The 23,195-nt window shown below is 39.2% G+C and overlaps 2 protein-coding genes and 1 long non-coding RNA gene across 3 annotated transcripts in view; 1 reads left to right on the top strand and 2 right to left on the bottom strand.

The window, feature by feature from the left end:
* The window catches only part of LOC148370149 (TSC22 domain family protein 1), a 28,622-nt gene extending 24,617 nt beyond the window's left edge, over positions 1-4,005 (bottom strand). The window contains exon 1 of the mRNA XM_088332517.1: positions 1,388-4,005. Within this exon, the coding sequence (XP_088188643.1) occupies positions 1,388-3,333 (1,946 nt within the window). The 5' untranslated portion in view covers positions 3,334-4,005. The remainder of the gene's footprint in view (positions 1-1,387) is intronic.
* Positions 3,691-8,318, top strand: LOC148370148 (uncharacterized). Its single transcript, XR_015850093.1, has 3 exons — positions 3,691-4,066; positions 7,503-7,576; positions 7,671-8,318. It is a non-coding gene; the product is annotated as an uncharacterized LOC148370148 (long non-coding RNA).
* LOC148370147 (ceramide synthase 5-like) lies at positions 7,738-22,246 on the bottom strand. Its single transcript, XM_088332518.1, has 10 exons — positions 21,877-22,246; positions 15,578-15,680; positions 15,281-15,411; positions 14,211-14,268; positions 14,093-14,143; positions 13,764-13,856; positions 10,734-10,862; positions 9,275-9,381; positions 8,986-9,142; positions 7,738-8,396 (listed from the first exon to the last, which is right to left on the bottom strand). Exons 1-10 carry the CDS (start codon positions 22,050-22,052, stop codon positions 8,274-8,276), a joined length of 1,128 nt encoding a protein of 375 aa, XP_088188644.1. The 5' UTR covers positions 22,053-22,246; the 3' UTR covers positions 7,738-8,273.
* Positions 22,247-23,195: the final 949 nt, after the last annotated feature.

The raw sequence follows: 23,195 nt of genomic DNA, 5'->3' as shown, positions 1-23,195 counted from the left end.
TGTAAGCAATCTGATTGAATGGAAAGTAGGGCCATGAGCGATTTCATGACGCAAATCGAGCTTGTTTCCTCATTTAACTTTTGACACTAACTAAAGGATTATTTCATTCATGTCAGTCACAAAAAAAAAATCAACAAAGTACAGTGCTCAAGTAGGCTCCATTGGAGCTTTACTGCTTTACAAATTGTGCAGTGTTTTTCCAGAAGCATATTGATGGATTCCACTGTTGCATCCACTACATATGGACAGTAGCACTTTTGCCACGGGGCAGTATATAAAACAGAAATGTCAAGAAACAATACACATGAGTCTTTTTTTAGCAAGTAACCAGAGTTTGCGAGTATCTTTCATCTCTGTACTACAAGTTCCTCAGTGCTTTGTGGCATAAAAATATCCCGGATGAAGGAAACTGCACAAGTGAAGGGATACCTTGTATTACGCTATAGTACATACACACACACACACAAATATTTATGGTATACAGTAAAATCAGAACTATAAGCCGCGACTTTTTTCCCAAGCGTTTAACCCTGCGGCTTATGCTAAGATGCGGCTTAGTTATGCATTTTTTCTAACGGCTGCCAGGGGCGCTCGAACAGAAAAGCTAACGGTGAGGCCGATCGAGGAAGACGCAAGGTTAATGTAAATTTGCGCTTTGTGCATGAAATTAGCATGAACCAACTGTCACCATGGAAAAAGTGTCAATCGAAAAGGGAGCGTTAACTACCATACTGGGAATCATTTTACGGGTCTGTTTATTTGTTAACAGAAATAATGTGGCAAAACGAACGGTAAACAGGAAGCAACGTCCAACGAAGCAGAAATGTTTAAGGCGGATTTCAATGGATCTGTCTGTATCATCGCGTGTTTGAGTCAACATTTTACACGTTTAGTCTATGGATTGTCCTTGAGCCAACAAAGCCATTTTCGCAGACATTCAAAGATGAGGACGGCCTGGTGACATAAGTGAGTTACGCCGGCTCTATAGTTTTTGGGTATCTTGTTCCAGACTGATCGTGATTTATTTTTCTGATGAGTATATTTTGAATGATATTTCTAATGATATGTGGCATGACATATTTTAGTGACTACTGACATCGTACAGACACTTATTTGTTTATCAAAAATCCAGCGGCCCACCAGCGGGCCGTCAGAACGTTAAGGGGGTCAAGGTACTATATACTATTAAAACTCTTTTTGTGTACCGTCTTTCTTAGTAAATATCTCATGTTTCAATGCTAGCACATGCGGCTTATAGTCAGGTGCGGCCTATGAATGTTCAATATTTATTTTCCTTTAAAAATGTACTGGGTATAATATATATTATAAATAAAATAAATTATCTACCAACGCAAAACATAATTTGAAAAAGCCAGTTGGGTCTCACCTGTCCTCCTCTCCTTCAGCATGCTGCTTCCTCAGGCTGGCAGCAGCTGCAGCAGCAACAAGTGCGCTGGCCTCCATGGAAATCCCCATTTGGGCCAGGCTCCTAGCAGCGACGCCAGCATCTGTGGCTGTTGCTCCGCCTCCAGCAGCACCAAGCCTGGGCAATCCCAGCAACCCCTGGTGCTGAAACAGAATTTTTTGCGCGTCCTCTAGCTGGGATGATTTTATGGGGCTCCCCCCACCTAGTGGGGCAGCATAAAAGGGAGTGCCTGGATTGAGAAGGGGTTGCAGGTCAGCTTGAAGTGCGGTCAAAGGCATGTAAGGGACCTTCGATGCTGTTGAACATGTAGCAGTGGAGGTCATTTGTTGGGGAAGAGATGGCAGCTGGCTCCCGGCAGAGTTTTCACCAGCAACTGGAGCAACATGACCTTGATGCGGTAACTGCTGAGCAAGGTTGCTGAGCTGCTTGGTTACAACCCCCGGGGATACGGACATGCTCATATGTGCCAGCAGAGGTTGGACTTGGTTTTGAAAGGGAGCAGTGGGTTGGATGAAGTCAGGCTGCCGACCTCCCAGCTGAGGTGCAAGGTAACTCCCTGTGGTTTGGGCCTGGTTCTGGTCCGTGACATTGGGTAACTGCTGAGAGTTTACACTTAGGGGTTGGTGGATGCCAACGTGTGGGGCAGTTGCAGGCAGAGCTCCTTGAATGGGGTGAGCTGCAACCACAACTTCTTGGGGTGAAACAAAGGCGAGGGTGTTGGACTGGGCTGCAACCTGCGGCAAGCTCTGTATTGTGTGAGAGCCGGTGTAGTCCTGGCTCGGCAGCTGATGAGGCTGCACCGTGTGAGGCGGGAGGACAGCTGAGAGAATCGGGATAACTCCTGCGTTGCCGGGCTCATTCTCTGCAGAAGGCACTGCAGCTTTGGTCATTTCAGAGATTGCCGCTGGGGGAATGTCTTTCTCATAAAATTCAGTGCACGTCCAGCGTCCTTTACGGAAGGGCTCGGAATTAGTGTCCAGTTTGACCACTCTGAAACGAGAGCTGGTAGTCGTCTGCGTTTGAGCGCCCAAGGCGGCAATGGCTTGGCCCGTACCTCCACTGACAGAAGCTGTTGGTCCACTCGCACCAGTTTTGTCAAAACCAGGCTGGATGGATGGATGAAGCGATGAGACGGAAGAGACACTCAGAAAATTTCCAGAGTTCTGGAGATCTGCGTCACCAGTCGTATGAGTAACAACAGAGGGTTGTGGTTGCGCTGGTCCCCCAATAGGGTTGGCGCTGTCCAACACTAAGGGCCTTTGGGATTGGTTAGCCCCTGTTTTGGTAAGAGATTGGTTGGAGGAAGACCCCAATGCCTCGCCTCCCGTCAACTTATCGGATTGATGCTGAAGACTCTGCTGTGGCGGATAATAATTCTCGTGAACTGTTCCATTCACCAGTGCAGTATGCTTCTGGGTTCCCTGGCTGGACTGTGGAGGCTCATTAGGGGACCCAAGGCCAGGCGTTTCAACCCCGTGGATACTGTTTAGCGTCTCGTCTGATGAACTCCTGTCAGGCACCCCAGTGTCCGTGGCACGGGACGCAGACACATCCAATATGTCAGAGGAGGAGAGATCCTCGGTGTGAGACTCGTCCGGGTCGTCATAGCTTTCGGTATCATCGGCCAAACTGTTACTACCACTTAAGTTGATCTGCGCAGAAGTGACACTTGTTATCTGGAAGCCACTTTTCTTCTTTACCTGGGCTCCAGGTATTTGGGATGCAGGCGGGTGATGTGGTCCCGGGGAAGAGGTTCCAGCAGTGGAAGGACTGTCTTCCAGCACATTTACTCCAGAACTAGTGGAGGAAGCAGGTCCTCCCCCGCCACCGCTGCTCCTTCGGTAATGAAACACAGTTTTTCTGCTCCCGGCACCAGGTGGATCCCCACCGATGTCCTGATTGTGCATCCCTGTCCCTAAGAAGGTTCACGATTTGAGGATCTTTAGAACTCGGCCGGTGGCCTTTTGACTCAATTGCTAATTAACACGCAGTGATCATACTAGCTCGATTGTTATGCTCAAAGGCCATTGGGAACAAAAATGTTCGCAAGGGTAGGATGCAGTAGTCAAAAGCTTCTGCACACGATAACTCTCCTCCCAAACACACAGATTCCAAAAAAATGCTTTAAAATCCTGCTAGCCAGTGGTTAGCCTTGAAGCCCTGTCCGGGTCAACAGGAACAATTATCTTTACTCAGCAATGTTATCATACCTAATTGCATATTTTTTTACATGACACTGACATCAGCCGTTACAAAAACGGAGATTTAACTGTAAACAGATCGGCTGCAGTCAGGTGGTCTACGCAGCTTCCAAGCTATGTCGCATGAAATCGGTCGCCGAGTCCATTTCCTTCACGGACGTCCAGCTCCTTGCACGCGAAGCAAACTTGACGCTTTTTACACTTCGACGACAGTCGACAGCTGTGTCCGAGCGACGCTTTTGTTTTGGTTGTCAAGAAGGAAATGTACGCGTAACTCCTTACAAGTCCTTGTTTGCTGTATCATTGCCGGTGAGCAGCGGTGGCTAGGCTAAGCTAACGGGCTGTCAGGTTCAGCGGGGACGGGGAAGCCAAACACTGCCAATGCGCATGCGCAAATCTAACACCTTTATTACAACGAGACGAAAATGAATGATGCGTGGTAAGCAATAATAAAGAGCAATTTTTCTTCAATATTTTCTATCATAGTCACACAAATAATACATTGGATTGAATTATTTAAACCAGTCTGGTCTGCGGGTTATGGTAAGGTTAAAGCCCTTTTTAATGGAAACCACAAGATAATGAAGGACCACTGATTAGTGTAGCGGTGATGTCAAAGGTAACAAAGCAAAGATCTTTGAAATTACATTCATTGAAAGGCAATATTGACTGTAGAGCAGCGGTCACCCAAACTTTTTTGAAGCTGAGAGCTACTTTTGGGGTTCTAAAAGGCAACCAACCTATCACGTTATCACTATGATACTATTAATACCAGTGTTCTCATATTGAAATATATTACTTCCTATATTTAGTCATGAATGTATCATTTCTTTATTTATTTAATCGCGATTCTGTAACTTCAATTGTGTTTTATTTTGTAGACATCCGTTGCCTTAAGCACTATGACAGGCAGGAATCGTCCATTTCTGCTCACAAAGAGATGAAATTAGTTCAAGAAAACCATTGCAGAAGATCACATTAAGTAAAGTCCCGCTTTCATCCATGTTTGCAAAATACAATTGATTTCCACAAGCGAATGTTGAGCGGTTTGAGGAAAAATTCCTCAAAGATGATTAGGTTATTGTGAGTAAAACAGTGCTCTTCAACCTTTTTTGAGCCAGGGCATATTTTTTTACATTGGAAAAAAAACACTAACCACTAACCAAAAACGTTATAAAATGACACTGAATACTATGTTTAATAACAATATAATTCATAATACCCACAGTTTTTACGGCACAGACACTTGACAATGACATCATATTTGCAGAAAATGATTCATAAATGTGTGGCAGCACGGCGGCGCAGTGGTTAGCGCTTGTGCGGCACAGTTCATGTCATGGGAACCTGTCATGGGTTCAAATCCAGCTCCAGACTTTCTGTGCGGAGTTTGTATGTTCTCCCCGTGCTTGCGTGGGTTTCCTCCGGGCACTCCGGTTTCCTCCCACATTCCAAAGACATGCATTTCAGGTGAATTGGCCGGTCCAAATTGTCCCTAGGTGTGAATGAGCGGATGAGTTGTCTGTCCCTGTGTGCCCTGCGATTGGCTGGCAACCAGTTCAGGGTGTCCCCTGCCCACTGCCCAATGATTGCTGGGATGGGCTCCAGCCCCCCGCGACCCTACTGAGGATAAGCGGTACGGCTAATGAGATGAGATGAGATTCATAAATGTTTTATAAAATCTAAATTTTTTAAATGTGACATTGGATAATTTCTCACGGCGCACCTGACGATCTCTCACGGCACACTAGTGTGTCACGGCACAGTAGTTGAAAATCACTGCTCTTCTCAACGGCAGGGCCCTTTTAATGTCTACTTTAGAATATATTCGAAATCAGCTTATGGGATGCCCTTTTTGTATACGAATTGTGTTGAACAACGAATCTTTGTGATTTCCTACAGCCATTGATAGTAGCTCATTTGTGCCTGGAATATTCTCTAATAAAACTTTCAAAGAAACTAATTATCTCCAGTTCTTATTTTGATCGACCTCTTGTCTCATAACCCAGATATGAAAAACATGCAGAGAGGAAGAAAATATCTTCCCAAAACAGTTTCATGTGAATAGTTACTATGAAACGAAGATGTCAAAACAAAACATTGGGAGTTTAATTTTGATAACTCAAAGCTGGCGCTAACTATTAGCTAATCATTCAAATCGACTGTTCCTATATAATTTTATATCAACGTGTTCTATTGTGTTATTTTTAGTACTAGAATGCAGATTCTCGGTCATTTTAACTTCTATATTATTATGCCCGTGGGCACCACATGGAGAACCCCGGCTGTAGAGCCCAAAATGTGTACAAAATATTAGAACATTAAGGCCATGAAGTCTTTTTTTTTTTTTACATTAAAACACTTTTTTTTTCATAACACAAAAATAAGACAAATAAATACATTAACTCTAAAAATAATGTATAGATTATGTTGGGCTTTTACCCGTGGTTTCAACGTGGAACCAAATACAGTAGTGTAATGTATGCATAGTTTTTGCCCAGCAGGAGGCACTGCAGCTTTGCCATCCACCATATACATGCCGACTTAAATTTAACAGAGGGGAATTAAAACAATGTTTCCCAAAGTGAATTGAGCCAAGGCACACTTTATTCATTATGTGGAATTAAGGCACACATTTATCATGTAATTTGAGTACTTTTCAAGCTTAAATTATTATGTTGCCTGAATTGATAGTATAATATTAAGTTTATAATATCGTATGGCTGTAGAGGTAATACAAGTTATTTAATGTAGATTTGAAAATTCTTTGACATATTTTTCAAAGTGTTATATTTTTTCCTTTCGTTTTCCTAAAATAATAATAATATGATACTTTAAATTATCCAAATGAATCAACCGTCGAACCTAAACAATGCTATGCGAAATGCGAGTTATTGGTCCATCTAAATGCAATTACTTGTTCTCAAAAACGGCTCTGAACATTGACAAATGTAATATCACCTAGAGTGACTCAGTCAAAAATTTAGTATTCATATTTGACCCAGATCTGTCCTTTCAAACACACGTTAAGAATATTACTAGAACAGCTTTTTTTTCCCATCTTCGCAACATTGCTAAAATTCGCCCTATGCTGTCTCATTCGGATGCGGAGATTATAATTCATGCGTTTGTTACATCCCGTTTCGATTACTGTAATTCCACTACTCTCCGGTCTTCCAAAGTCCAAAATCAAGAGCCTTCAGCTAGTACAAAATGCTGCAGCGAGCTTTTAACTAAGACAAGAAAACGCTGGTCTACTAGTGATCCCAAGAGCCAAGAAGAGCTGCGCAGGTTCGAGAGCGTTCTTCGGGCCCTGGTACTGTGGAATGCTCTTCCCCCTGAGATTCGATCTGTAACCTCAGTGGAAATGTTTAAATCTAATCTTAAAACACACTTCTATTCTATAGCATAGGAATAACCTATATTTTATGTTGACAATATCTGTATTATTTGCCCTCATGTAGGTTTTGGATCAGGTGATGGTGTCGTAATAGTCTATGGTTTGCACTGTGCAGCCCTTTGAAACTTCCTGTGATTAAGGGCTATTCAAATAAACATGACTTGACTATGTCTTAACTTTTCAGTATTTTTTTTTTTTTTTACTAAAATAAGAAAACAATAATTGAAATCTGCCAAACTCAATGCAATAGTTTTACTTTGTGATATTTCAATCCTAAACAGTTTTAAAGTAAAACGTTAATTTCCCTCTCCTACTCATGATCAGATAATTAGTGTACCAAAAATGATAGTACTGTACTGTACAGGTAATTTGCTGCCACCTACTGATATGATGCATGTTTATCATCTGCTCACTGAAAAAAAGCAGAGCCATGGCGACAATTTTTGCCACGATAAAAATATCAAATTTCCTATAGAGCACGAGACAAGGTCTCCCGACAAGAGCTCACTGGTTGAAAAGCACTGGGCTGAAATACCCACAGCAGTAAAGGTAAAGCTGAAAAGAAAATTCCGAACATAATTGCGGCATCACAAATGGAAGGAGCAAAAGAGATAAATTAAAGTTTGTCTTTCTCCTTTGTCAGATGGCTGAGGCAGTCTTGCTTGAAAACCAACTCGAACCTCAAGTGCAATGTTGGATGAAAACAAAGATTTCTCTTGAATCACAAAATGTATTTAATGTTTTGGTGTAAGTGGACAATCAAGTTCAAAAGGACATTCACAATAATTATAACAATACAATTCATACTGTTTTTTTGGTTCAACACACATTTTTCAGAAAGTAACTTATTTTTGGGTATCGGATACTTTTTAAGAATGAGAGGTTGTGGTACTTTGTTTTTAAGTTGAAAAACAAAAAAGAAAACTAACATGTTGATTTAATGAAATGGTATTGACAGTGTGTCGATCGGTTTCGTGATTTCTGGAAAATTAACTCACAAGCACACACACGAGCATACATACCCAGCAAAGGCAAATCTGTGTCGTTTGCTCAAACATTTTTTTATCACTCTTGCAAGCACGAAGCAGGCGTAAACATCATTGTGTAAAAAGGATCAGCTGCCTCCCCCACACTGTTTTCTTTTCTTTTCTTTAGTTTTCATTTTTGATAGTCAAAGTGAAACGTTGAGTTGTTAAGGCACAATGGAAGCGAAACAAATCCACAATTACATTTCCACACTTTGTCCTTAGTGGTCTCGCTTTTCACCGTTACTGGTAGGGTTGCTCGTCTGAAGGGGATGTTTACCGCTGCTGGAATGAACCTCTTCATCTGAGCTGCTCTCGATGTCGCTGCGGTCGTCTTTTGCCACCTGGAATAATGTGGATATAAAGACAAATGCCACTGTAGTTGCATATGTGGGTGTAATAAACAAATAGGAGATGTTACATCAAAGAATATAGACCACTTTCCATCCTACGTCATCACCAAATCACCACAGGATGCGCACACATTGTTGACCCAAATGAGCCAGAGTAACAGCACAAGTTTAAATGGAGTTAGAAATTATTTCAATGTTGAGTTGCAATTTACAAAAATTACATGCACAGCTTTTGTGCATATGGGTGGTTTATTTAGGTACAACGGCCAAGAAAAGTGGGTCAAATTCACCCACATTTGGGTAATTCTTGTTCTTGACCCAAGTGTTTTAGAGTTATTATTCAAACTGCAGGAAGTCTTAAATCAGCAGTCTGATTCTGGCCCAATATCTGAATGGATGCCAAAATCAGTCACCTATAATTTTATGCTCCCGTAAAATGGAAATAAAAGTTCTGACTGACATTTAATAGCAGCAATGTGTGGCACACTGTTGTTTGGTAATGAAGTCCCGACATGCATAACCTATCCCTTTATAATACAACATTTAGTTTTAAATCTTTGGTTGGTTGAGTCCAACTTACCTTTCCCTTAAATATGGCTTTTATTGCAATGCGTGCAATGAGGTAGAACCAGATAATATGTAGAGTCTGCAGCACTAAAAGTAACCCGTTGAACAGCCACCAAGCCTGATATGGGCCAACAATTTCCCAGCTCTCAATCAGAACACTGTTAATAATCCTGCAACAAAGAGAATACAGATATGATTCATAGATGTCAAGCATGACCGTGTAGGTTTTGTGGATCCATGCACAGGTGTGTCAACTTGAATGCAAATATTTATAAAGCTCCCCAAAACAAACTGTGCCTCACCAGAAAGGAAAGATAACAAGTCGGGCGATGAAAAAACTGATGCTGAACACCACGAATAGGCCGTCACACAACCGCTGGTATTTGGCGTAGTTGGCAAGCTTGGCAGCCTGTGCAAGGCAGATAGGTGTGTTCATCAAAAAATACGGAGAAAAAAAAACAAAAAAAAAACACAAAATGGTATTTAAAAGGGCAGCATCAAAAAATAAAATCCCGAATAAAAGAAAACAACAGAAAGGGATACATTTAAAACAAACTTATATGCATCCTCCTTAAATGAGCAATATAAAAAGTTCAATAAAAGTATAAACATTGCCCGTGCTAAGGAATCGTCCAATCATCATTTAAATGTAGCAATTCTTTTTCTTTTTTAAATAAAAATACATTTACCAAATATTTGCACATGATCATACATGACACTGGGGTCCAAACACCACAACTTTGGAGACAAATAGAAGTGACAGCCATCCTTCATACCCCATACAAATAATTACAATTGCATGTAAACTGGGGTAACGCGCTACAATCATGTTTATTAAACCAGACTTAAATTCTGAGTTGCCCATGTATAGGAAAATGAGTATTTATAGTGTATTCCTCAACATATTTTGGAAATATTTTACTGCTAAACGTCATTGTACCATTGTTCGGATGCACTTACAACTTAAGCCACTCTTCAAGCACTACCTTGTAAATATTTTTGTCTATTTAGCTAATTTTTTTTTTATCTCATTTCCCTCTTCTAAGTCTTTATTACCGTAAATTCTGGACTGCACCTGATTAAATTCGGCATCAGAAAATTTGAGGAAACAATTCAATTTTGTTTTTTTTTGCGAGCCACTCTAGATTTTAAACCATGGGCTGAAACAGTCATAAAAATTAACTCATTCACATTAATTTCTTACATTAAAAAAACAATTTAAAAAAAATCAGCGGTGAAATGTCTAGCACAGAAAAGTAACACATTGTGCTGTGATGAATACACTCCTCTGCAACTGTGCCCACAGCAGTCAACATTAATCAATTTAATCAAACATATACGCTGAAGTGTGACTAAAACATCCTCAAAGGAAAATCAGTGTAATGTAATGACTACAATTCAAAAGCCTGTACAATCACAACAGTCTGTACACATATTAAGCTCACCCATCCCTTGCGCACATGACATGGGTGATATAAATATTTTTTTATACAGCAGTAGGTCTAATAAGTAGTGTCCGCTAGCCACATCACTCTTTAGAATGTAGAAGAAAACAGGAGCAGCTTGTAGTCCGAAATTCTAGGACATGTTTACCATGTAGTACCAGGTCGAATCTTGTTGTAAACAATGTTTACTACATTGTTATCAAAAACAATAAATACAATTCTAATTATATATCGACAACATTTGCAAACAGACCCATGTTGTTGAAAGAATCTAAATAAAAATTCCAATAAGGTGACCCACGAATCCTTCCTTTACCTCCAGGAAGATGTCTGAGGCATCATGCACACACATGACCAAAGTGCCAGCTCTTAACATGTTGTTGGCGTAGGAGAACGTGATGAGTACGATGGTTGCCAGGTGGTGCACAAGCATGATGAAGAAATCCTGATATTAATGACATGAAAAAAAAGAAAGAGGAGAGGTGTATTGTCACTGTTGGAATAATGAACACAGTAGATTAATTTTGTGTATGTTTGCACACTAAGGCTAAAAACAAGTGTGATTTCTACATCGATTGCCCTTCGGCAGTGGTGGGATCATGACAAACAAATATACAAGTACGTGGGTTGTTAATCTAGAACAGGGGTGGGCAAACATTTTAAGTCGCGTGCTGCATTGGGTCAAAAAATTATCAGCTGAGGTGCCAGGCTACGGGAAAAAATACGATCAATAGGAATTTTTGTATCTGCCTATAGAGAATCTCCTGATACCTCCACAATGTATGAGGAAAAAAGATGATGTAATCTTATCCATTTTTTTACAAATACTGTGGATATTAATGCAGAAATAGACGTTTACATAATTGTTTTCATATTGTATCCTTTTTTTAAGCACTCAATTTGCATTAAAAACTCAATATTCAATAGGGCGAGCTTAAAGTGTTTTTTGCATGAAATTTGATAAATGTCTACACGAATGATAAAAAAGGCACATACAGAAAATGTGGTTAGCTATTTGCACATAGGACTTAAACACAGACAACAGAAAAATACATTGTAGACAAGAATGACAAGACATATTAATATTCATATATTAAAGTGAATATAATTTTCATCATTTTCTTTTGGCAGGCTGGATTAAAAAGTCTGTTTGCTCACCATCGATCTAGAATAAATCATTAATAACAATTACAATCAATAATAATATTCAAGTTTTAAAAACTTACCCTGTTTGGCTTAAAATGCTCATCAATCTCTTCTGATTAAATAGTGTATAAATAGAAAATTGTAAATGTTGATTTAACAAAAGAAAGCAGGCATGTTTAACTAAAATGAATGGTCTCACTTCAATTTCTTAACAAGAAACGTACAATATTATTACTATATTGAAATACAATTTATCGTTTTATTGGATTTACACGGTTTAATGAGCAATTCCTCACCTTGTTTGTTTGTGCCTTTTTATTTGGGCACAGCATAAAAACAACATTAACAAATAATTAAAAAATATATATTCAAACACAATCAGCTATATTATACATAATCATGAGCTTTGAAGGGAGTAACCTAAAGCCTTTAAGTGCCCAAAATTTATTTTGCAGGCAAAAATATGAATAAAAATAAGAAAAAAGAAACCCTACCCCCCAAAAAATACCTTTCAGTCCAGCAATTATACCACTTTGACATCTACAGGTAATACTTAAAGAACTTCTTGATATATTTTAATTTCCTTTACAATTTTTATCATAGGCTATATATTTTTTAATTTTATATAAATTGGGGACTATTTAAGGTCATTGTCTAAATCATTCCATAAATTAATACCTCTTGGAGTGGCAACAATGGCTTTTCAATATTGTACATAAATATTGGACTTTGAAATTATGGGTACGAGTGTCTGCTCTGTAGAAAAACAACCGGTGAATATTTGTTGGGAGTTGATGCTTACATGCCTGATATACTAATATTAGAAATTTAAGTTTAACATTATCTTCACGCTTTAATGTGTTAGATTTTTAAAACTATGTTTGTTTGTACCCAGCATTATGCACAATCCAAACAGCTTTCTTCTGTAGTAGAAGCAGCATTTTTATATTGCTTCTTTATGAATTTCCCCAAATCTCTAGGCAATAACTATAAGGCAAGATTAGTCAACTGTATGATATATGAAGGGTTTTGGGGGATTTCCCAACACATTTCTGACATTTTAGCTTGTAGTTTATGAAAATTCATGTGAGAGCATACAAACAAATGGAGTCAACCTAATGTTGAGTGTAGTACTTTTCATTTGCACGGCGGCGCAGTGGTTAGCGCTTGTGCGGCACAGTTCATGTCATGGGAACCTGTCGTGGGTTCAAATCCAGCTCCAGACTTCCTGTGCGGAGTTTGTATGTTCTCCCCGTGCTTGCGTGGGTTTCCTCCGGGCACTCCGGTTTCCTCCCACATTCCAAAAACATGCATTTCAGGTGAATTGGCCGGTCCAAATTGTCCCTAGGTGTGAATGAGCGAATTAGTTGTCTGTCCCTGTGTGCCCTGCAATTGGCTGGCAACCAGTTCAGGGTGTCCCCTGCCCACTGCCCGGAGATGGCTGGGATGGGCTCCAGCCCCCCCGCGACCCTAATGAGGATAAGCGGTACGGCTGATGAGATGAGATGAGACTATTAAATGCCTATAAAGCTAAGTTGTACTTCTTGTTTGCTTTCATGGGTGTTTTTGAGGATGGGTGCGATTTGCATTAGTCCCAAAATTTAGTTTTCAGACCACATATGCTTGTGTTATGTTTGAGCTCGAGCCCTGGTGTAGAGTAAATATCGACTTATGCCATTTTTTACATATACCGTTTAACTTGCAATGTTCTTTTTTCTAAGAATGTGCAAAAAACTGTGTGCCATCATGTGACTCTCTGGATCTGCTTGATTGGAAAAATTGGGTCTTTTCTAGAGTTACATTTCAACCGGTTAAACTGATTGAAATGTCTCTGCAGAACCTAAATGAAAATCTGGAGAAAAAAAAACAGAGAGGAGAAATCGCTCAAAGTAACAGAGTAAAGTCTAGCTTTCTTCAAAAAGTTCAAGTACAGCCTGTATGCCGCATACTCTGACCAGCCCAATTTTTCTTATAACTTAGTCAGGTAAGTGAAACACAGTAAATGCACCTCGTCGAAACTTTTAAAAGCATATCTGAAGCGACTAAATAGCACTGTAACGTCTAATTGTCCAACCTGTTCTACCAGAAAGTCAGTCTTCAGGAAATTCAAATGCATCCGAGCAATAACCAATATCAACACAACAGTTGCAAGTGACATGCCAGGAGATCATTTTCATTTTTACTGCCTTTGCTGACTCACCTTACGTTTTATGTCAATGAACTGGGAGAACATCAGAGACCAGTAGAAAGCCAGTTCGGCCACATAATGATTGAATTGTTGGTGACTTTGATGCTAAAAGAAGGAGAGAGGGCAAAGTCATATTCATTTGTAGTACTGTATTGTCCTTTGTCACAAACAGACTTAAAGGGCTGCAGAGACCACCGTTACAATATACCCTGATCTGAAACCTACATGAGGGAAAAGAAAAACTCAAAAATCTTAGCCTTTAACATTAGTAGTATGGTGCAGAAACAGCGGTGAATGACTTCATCATATCGTCTTGTGAATGTGAAATTCTGAGTATGAACCTGAAAGGGGTAGTTTTCCCAGCATCGTCTTGTATCCCACGTCCATGGTGACTGAAAAAAAAAATACATTAGCTCTTATTCACGAAACATGCCACTTGATCATTTCAGCTCCACTTACCCCCCATAAATGATTGATGGCGTATATAAAAATCCCCAAGTAAAATGTGAACCTCCACCTAAGGTAACAAATCAAGATGAAGATATTTTTTTCAAACAAACAGTTCAATGGACAGTGTGTGTTATTTAGCACCTACTTGAAAAAAAACATGTTAATTAAAAAAGTAATTTTAAGATAAAAGTGACGTACGGGCTGTTTGAGTCAACAAAAATTACAAAATTACAAAAATGGAACCTGGGTGTCTTGCAGAAGTTTATGGCCTGGTGTCCAAATGCAAGGACAGCAAATGCACATCAATTAAGAAGCTCGGGTCTTAGGAGGTTAAAGAAGCTTTCGCTCCATTCTATAATAGATATGGAATCTATCAGCGAAGTTCCCATATTCAGGTAAAAGAAAAATGTTTTAAATACAAAGTGAAGACGTTTCAATCAATCATCTAAATTAGTGTTTGTATACATTAAGGAACTTTCCAGTCTGTAAGAGTTTCCCCAAGTAAAAAAACAGTAGTGGAAATAAATTCGATTGTTATTTTGCTTTTTTAACAAGTTGATAAACACTACAAGAAATTAAATCTTAGAGACGAAAAATGATTGTATAATCAAATCATACATGCCTGAATCATAATTTAATAGTGAGCCTTTGAAAAGACCCAAGCCCCGCAGCAAAGTCATACTTAATTTAATTAAAATTAATAAAAAAATAATTTACAAGTCTGGCCCCCTTAAGTGTTTTTTCTACCATGGCTACCATGTAACCCCCGAGTTAAAGAGTTTGACACCCTAGGTTTTGATAAAAAGCTCCTAGGTCGAGAAATTCACATTTGTTTTACAGTACATAACATTAAGGGAGCTGACATTATTGTCTGCCATCTTGCTAAAATGGGTACCCTAAAACCTCAAAAAGGCTGGGCCAAAAATGTGACGTAAAATGATAAATTGATTGTATTCTTCCTTGGGCTTTATCACTGGTTTTCAGTTACACGCCACCATACAACGACACCTAGTGGTCAAATAATACACACTGTCCCTTTAAAAAGTTCTCTTCAATGATGCAGAATTTCCAAAACCTACATGCTTTCACAGAACTTTGTCTGCATGCTAGGCTTGTCTTGATTGCGTCGAGTGCGAAACCATCTCTGGATTTTCCGTACATCCCAGTCCACTTGCTTCGAGAGTCCCTCCAGTTGCTTAGCATCTGGACACTAGTGGAAAAAAGAAAAAAAACACAGGAATGACCTGCTTTTGTCTTATGTTTACAGGTTGCAAAACTCACAGAATCAAGCAGGCAGGCCACCAGATTGTAGGATTACATTTGCCAGGGCCCGAACAGAAATGTTTCAGGGAGTAAACGTTGACCTAAATATGTACCGTTTTGGACAGATACACCCTCTCCAGGACAGTATTGGGCTGGGCTTGTCGATGCACTCCCGCTTGAATTTGAAGTATGTGGGCACAGGGCTTGGCCACTAGCCTATACACACAGACAAGCAAAAAAAATGACAGAGAGGGGGAAGGGAGATAGAAATGACTCAGTTAAGTAAGACATTCAGGGATACAGGGCAAGAGTCGACTATTTAACATAGAAATTGATTAACTTTTAACCAAGTTATTGGCACAAAACTGTTGAGCTTTGAACGTTGACTTATAAAGTTGAGTGTCAGAAGGAGAACAAAACAGAGGGAGACACGGGAAAATAGAAATCCCAGGGAATGTGGCACCTTGTCCAAACAAAACCTGATGGCCTGTCATGTGACCAGAGACAGAGACTGGGAGGGTCACCCCAGAGCAAAATGCTGAACATGGAAAAGTTGGACAGACTTGTGCAGAATGACTGATGTCATATTATTTGTAGTAGCAAGCTGCTTATTATAGTCAACCAGAACTATACAATCAGGCCTGAAAATTCTCTAACCGTTTGGGGGAATTTATAGTTTTGAAGTCAAAATGAGTGACCTACGTGAACTGTTTAGATTTAAGAGGAACATTTTTAAGGGGGTAGGGTAAGAGTATAAAACCCAATAATTTTTTACAAACGCGACTGTAGAACTACCAGATTTATCCCTCAGGATAATCTTAGCCTAGTTGTTGGCCTGCTCAGGAGAAAACTAGCTGGAGAGCAGGGGTCGGGAACCTTTTTGACTCCAAGAGCCACAGAAGCAAAATATTTTGATATTTTGGGGAAGAGTAACGCCACATATTGAGACAAAATTCAACAAAACTGCTAAACCTGATCTCCAGACAAAAGCTTATTCTTCAGTACATTTGATTTCAATGTGTAACTTAGGCCGATCTGAGGCTAAATTCAGCCAAATTAACGCATCAATATTTTCTTGGGTAATACAGTATACTGGAACATACCTCCTTCACACTTCTCACCTTTTTGACCACAGACCCATTTTAATGGGCACTTAAAATATATTTTGTTGATTTTTGAAATATTGTCAACATACATCTCACCAGGAGGAATTGAGGGGCAAAAACAACCATTAATTGACCAAAATGTTCATCAAATATCAACAAAACTGTATGTTCTCTTTCTGATTGTTGTAGCAGCTGGAAAATAGAGGAGTAATAACTCAGTTGATCAATCCACCACTAATTTGCATATTTATTTGTGTATAATGTGCAAAAAAAATGTTTACGGCACCAAGTTGCCATATTCTGTAGATTTGTGAGTGTGTGTGTGAATGAGTACCATTCATATCGCTAACCACAATCACAAAACATTGGATACAAAGAGAATGTATCGCGGGTTGAGCCAGTGAGAAAGCTGAAACCTACTAGTAATGTAGATAACATACAAAAATACATTTTGTCTCACCATTACACTATTATTACTCATGGTACCAGAGACTAATGTTAGAGGATGGAGAAACCAGAAAGTTGTCATGAAAGACAGAAATAGACGCCAGAAACAAGATGGGGGAAACATATCTTTGTTGTGTCTAATGATGAATTGGACATTGAAGGACATTCGATAAATTAATTGCAACTTATGTTGGTATTGTGTTTGTAGGTTATGTTGTCAATAAATAATTTTAATCATGCCACGCACATATTTACCAGCGTTTATCACTCAATTTTTAGTTTGAGCTGAGAAAAAGTGAAACACACTTTTATACTGACATTTAAACCAAGGTGAAAGTAATACACAAATAAATACAGTGATTATCCAATTAATTGTCAACAATTACATTAATTGATTTTTTTTACATGGATTAGTTATTAAAAAATTTCACATCTCCGTGATAAAATGACTATCTGTTATTTTCACCCATTACACAGTAATTTCTATATTTGTGTTAAATTATAATGAAACATTTTACTGATATCAATTTGGTATATTAGATTTTTCAGCCGACACGTAGGTGTTACATATATATTACAAATGATTGAAAAAAATGTAAGCGTAAAAAAACGTATTTATTGATAAAGCATGCGTTTTCGGGCAGAGGATAGGTTGGTTGTAAAAAGTGATTGTACAAAAATGTTTCAGCCTCACACCGACACTTTAACTGCTTATTTTGAAGCGTAATAATTAACATTTTTGCTTACTTTCTGGACCCAAGCAACAACAGAATATTTCTTTGATGTTTTCTACTTTGTTCATATAAAATGATTTTATGTCTTTCAGTATAACAGTTCAAAAAGAAAAAAAGTCTAAGTTCAAGGAATATCTAGACAAAATCGACATGTTAATTGAATATGAAAAAAATATATATAACTCCAGCCCTTTTTGCAATAAATGCTACAAAATTTCACAGGTTCCATCTTTAACATTCTGCACGAATTGATGGCATTCAGGTGGAACAAAACGAAATTGCAAACTACTACAGCTATCAGAAAGATAAAATGTGGTATGTTTGACATTCTGTACAGGCTGTCGGCATTTAAGGGGGCCAAATATTGATCTACTGTACTTGTTTTTGCAAAAATATTTCAATACAATTCTATTCAGAAATTAATTACTAATTCAGGAAAACATTGAATGCACATTTTTGACAAGATTGAAGGGACAGTGTGTATTATGTGGCCCCCAGATGTTGCAGCCTTGTGTCGTGCAACCGAAAATGAATGCTACAAAGCACAAGGGAGAATACAAACTACGGACAACGCAACGTGACCAAAACACACATTTATTTTCTTCTCGTTCTATTAATTTTGCCCAGCCTTTCGCAAGGTTTTTGTGTATCTGCAAGAAGGCGATAAATGAGGGTGTTTTTTTTTAATACACCTATACATAATAGTTCATGTATTTGTGTTCAATATTTGAATCAATTTAATTTTTTTATGAATAAAGTTTACTACTAGGAGGCACCATATAATACACATACAGTAATCCCTCGGTTATCGCGGTTAATGGGGACCAAAACCACCGGCGAAAAGTGAAAATCCGCGAAGTAGCAACGCTCCTTCAAAAATGCTTAAAATTATTATTATTATTTATTTATTTTATTTTATTTTAGACCCGCGAAGCTCTGAACCCGCAAAGTAGCGAGCTCCCACTGTAGTCCCCTTTAGCTTTAAAAGGAAGACTTTAAACCAGTCCCAGGAATTTTTTTTTGAAAAATGTTTGAAGGACTGTGTGCCTCAAGATATTTTGATAAAACAAAGGTGTGATCAAACCTTCAATTTAACACTCTTTCAAAAAAAAAAACAATAAAGACAAAAAGCTATTTGAATTAGCTTCATTTACACCTGTTGACTCAGGGTTCACAGGTAACAGTGACATGCAGTCAGGGGAGTTAGGTGAGGCTGTGTCTAACCTGTCATGAAAATATAAAATTAAAAATAACTTAGATGGTTATATTTATTCAGTGATACTCATTTAACTTCACACTTTGGGGGGGTTCCTTTTTCAAAAAATGCTGAATTTTCCCCTTATGTTGTGGATATTATTCATATAATTCGTATGTCATGTTAATTGGCTGGCCGAAATTGTCCCTATAGATTCGAATGAGCGAGTGAGTTGTCCGCCTCTGTGTGCCCTGCGATTGGCTGGCAACGGGTTCAGGGTGTCCCCTGCCCGAAGATACGGGCTCCAGCACCCCCGCGACCCTACTGAGAATAAGCGATGCAGATAATGGATGGATAATTAGTATGTAACATATTACTGTACCCAGTGTCGGCAGATGTAAAATATGGCACGCAATTCTTCTGCCTCGTGGCTTAGGGCAATGGTGGGACCAAGACTCTGATTTGGAGCATACCTCTGAACCAAACAATAGATTCAGAGATATTATTAGCAAAAAAATAGCAAGTTAAGCCATCCAGTATTTTTTGTCATTGCATGGACTTTTTTCATCGTGGAAGATTAATCTATTGAAGCTTTTATTCAAAAAGAGCAGTACAAAACATATCACTGTGCTGAGTGCAGATGCACACAATTCTCTTGTATCATGGCTTAGGACGGTAGTGAGACCAAGGACTCATTTGACACACGTCTTAGCCCCACATGAGAGAATTAGTGATAGTATTAGCAAACTAAACGTAGGACAAGCAATCCAGTATTTTTTTCTTATTTAATGGACTTTTTTCATATTGGAGGATTACCCATCTATTGGTGGTTTCCTCCCAAAGGAGTTGTATGTAACATATTACTGTGTGGCGTGTCTGCAGATGAAGGATGAGTTATAGTGTTATCAAGCTAACAGCAGGGTTAAGTCGTTGCATGGACTCTCTTTCATAATGGAGGATTACTTCTCTATTGATGCTTTTATTCAAAAGGAGGCGAGCATATAATTCAATAATGAGTTAGGGTAAGACAATAAAACATTTTCAATGATTCCGTTTGTACAGTGGTAACTCTTCTTACGAATGTCTTTACATATGGACGTTTCAGGTTACGAAATACCTAAACCGAAAATATTTGCCTCACGTTACGAAGGCTTTTCAGAATTCAAAATCTGAAATACAGTAAAGTACAGTACGCGCTGCCATTCGCCGCTCCCAGAGTTCTACATGGCAACCCGATGCATAGGCGTGAACCCCGGCATGCTCTTTGTGTTCCCTTCTCGCTTTGCAGTCATACTGTATGATTCTGCTACGAAGAGCCACCATTCACAATGGACCGCATAAAAGACACACAGAAAAGTGGGCAAGGAGAGAAAAAAAGGAAGGGACTTGGCCATTGAAAGATATCAAGAAATAATAGAAAGGTATGTAAGAGGGAAGCATTCGTGCAATCTCGCAAAATAATATGACCGTCATGTATCTACAATCGAAATTGGAAGCGATGCAACACACCAACGTGCAGGAGGAGTTCAGAGATGCCAAGGAGGACGCAGCCATCATTTCAACAGCCCGTATCAAAGACATTTTGGCAAGATTCTATAAAGTCTCAGAATATGGTGAAGAAATCACCCAGAAAAACTTTTGACAAGTTGGGCTATCGCTCATTATGACGACGTATGCCTCGCGTATTTCTGAAGGTTAGTCAAAAGCCATCAAATGCAGACATCATTGGTTTTTAAGAAATGCTAGGTAAAAAGCACTGCTGAGGACCAGTAAACAAAGAGGCCTATTAACAAGTAAATTCATATTTTTGTTTTTTCATTGTTTTTTTTGTTCATTTACATTATGGGCCTCTTGTTTTATGTTTATTGTGAGAAATATGATTTTAACATGTATTAGTATCATGTTCTGATGCTCTTTTATAATTTCCAATATATATATATATATATATATATATTATATATATTGCATGTTCTCCCCGTGCTTGCGTGGGTTTTCTCCGGGCACTCCGGTTTCCTCCCACATTCCAAAAACATGCATGTCAGGTTAATTGGCCGGTCAAAATTGTCCCTAGGTGTGAATGAGCAGGTGAGTTGTCTGCCCCTGTGTGCCCTGCGACTGGCTGGCAACCAGTTGAGGGTGTCCCCTGCCCACTGCCCGGAGATGGGTTTCAGCACCCCCGCGACCCTACTGAGGATAAACGGTGCAGATAATGGATGGATATATATATATATATATATATATATATATATATATATATATCATACTTTTACGGTTTTGGAACAGATTAGCGCATTTACATTCAAAAGGTGCCTCTACTTACGGAATTATTTCAGGTTACAAAGCTACCTCAAGAACCAATTACATTAGGAAGAAGAGGTACCACTATGTTGCTACCTTGTTCTGCCAATCAAATGAAATGATGGATAAAATGTAATGTGGGTTTATTTGTTTGTAAAATTGACTGTGGCTGACCGGACATGAACCTCACTGCACGTCTCTGGGCCATACTCGCTGAATGCTAATAGATGTCACAAGACAGGCTGCTTCAACAGAGCAGTGTTTCTCAGGAACAGTTTCTCCCAAAATGAAAAAAAAGACAGGTTTGCTAGGAAATGGCAGACGTGGAATGGGACCGATTTTTCGCTCCCCTCAAGATAAATTAAAAAGAAAACATCTCCGAAGCATTACGTGTAGTAGTGACACTACAGACGCCCAAGTTCAACCACGTGATATCTACATTTCTAGATTCCACTTTGTGTTGATAAAGTTGACCTGTCCTGGTTCCACTCACTCTTGAATCTAAATTTAGATCTGAAATGAAAATCTGCGTTTAGGAGCTTGTGTTGTGCTCCGATCGCTCATTTTAGAGTGTTGATTAAATGAGGAGGGAGTTGACAAGGAAACAGCTGAACACTTTTTCGAGTTTTTACCTTTCGAACAAGATCCTCAGCACAAAAACCCCGATTGCCGCCGGAAGGGCGTATAAAATATCTCCAACTCGAGGGTACTCCACGCCAGGTGGTGGATGCTCCAGGTCCACCCAGGAAACATTTTCGGGAAGCCAAAATCTATCGCTCCAAAACCAAGCTGAGAACGAGGAACTCATCGGGGAGCGACGGAGCAGCGAGTAGTAAATCGAGTAAGCGTTTCCGACCACGTCAAAGTTACGCTTCCCACCCCCCTTCCTAAAAAGATTAGTGCGGGCACTAACTCGGCATTACCACCCGATTAACTCATAAGAGTAAAACTCAACTGTTACTCGCTTGACTAGATTGGTGCGTAAATGTCAACACCCACCGCCCCTTAAAAAAGTTAAAATTACTGGCGGTGAGTAGTTCGCGAACGAAACGGCTTTAGGAACCGGTTCTTGGAAGTTACCTCCAATCATGTTTGTTTAGCTCTAAATTAGAAAATGTCTTAGAGGGCTGTATAGACCACCATTACATCATCCCCTGACTTGAAACCTACGCAAGGGCAAGGAAAAACTTCAAAATCTCAGCATAAAGAAACTGAAGAAACCTAGAAAAGGGGCCCACATGAGGTAATGGCCTTCACAGAATGACCAGGCTGTAATCTATGTTGCAAGGGCATGGAGAGACAATTCACCTTGTGTTAGATACGGTGATATGACCTCTAAGCCTTTTAGTGTTACCTGTGGCGATCCACAGGGCTCAGTACTTGGTTCCCTCTTTTTCACTATTTACATACGTATTTCTGCAAGGTGATAAAGAATACTTTCAGCAATAAAAAATCTTTATTAATAAGATTGGTAATAAATACAAGTGTAAATGGATGTTGCAGATTACTGGAAAACAAGTGATTGGGAAGGGGGGGTGACATGGGGTTGTTATGCCTGTTTATTTGGTTATAAGTGTTGTTGGGCAAGACACCGAACACCTAGTGCCCCTGATAAGCAGGTAGGTGCCTTGCATGTCTGACGCTGTGTGTGTGAGTGAATGGGTAAGTGTGAAGCACATTGTAAAGCGCTTTGGGAGGTCTTCAGTGACTTGAAAAGTGCTATATAAATGCAGACCATCATAATATTAGCAAGTAGAATATTAGTTTGCGTTGCTATGAAGTTGACACTCAGCTGTATTTTCCAATGGAGGAAATTGCTCCATTAAGTCGCAAAAATACTGAAATGTTAATTTTTTAGCTCAAAATTGTTCTCAAATACTGCTATTACTCTGACAAATGTATTATCACCCAGAGCTTTGAGATAGAAAATGTAAAATAAGTAAACAGCAGG

The sequence above is a fragment of the Urocampus carinirostris genome, chromosome 3 (genome assembly GCF_059441175.1).
Source record: "Urocampus carinirostris isolate Australia breed hairy pipefish chromosome 3, RoL_Ucar_1.0, whole genome shotgun sequence".
NCBI classification, from domain to species: domain Eukaryota; kingdom Metazoa; phylum Chordata; class Actinopteri; order Syngnathiformes; family Syngnathidae; genus Urocampus; species Urocampus carinirostris.
This window is presented reverse-complemented; position numbering and strand designations above follow the sequence as displayed.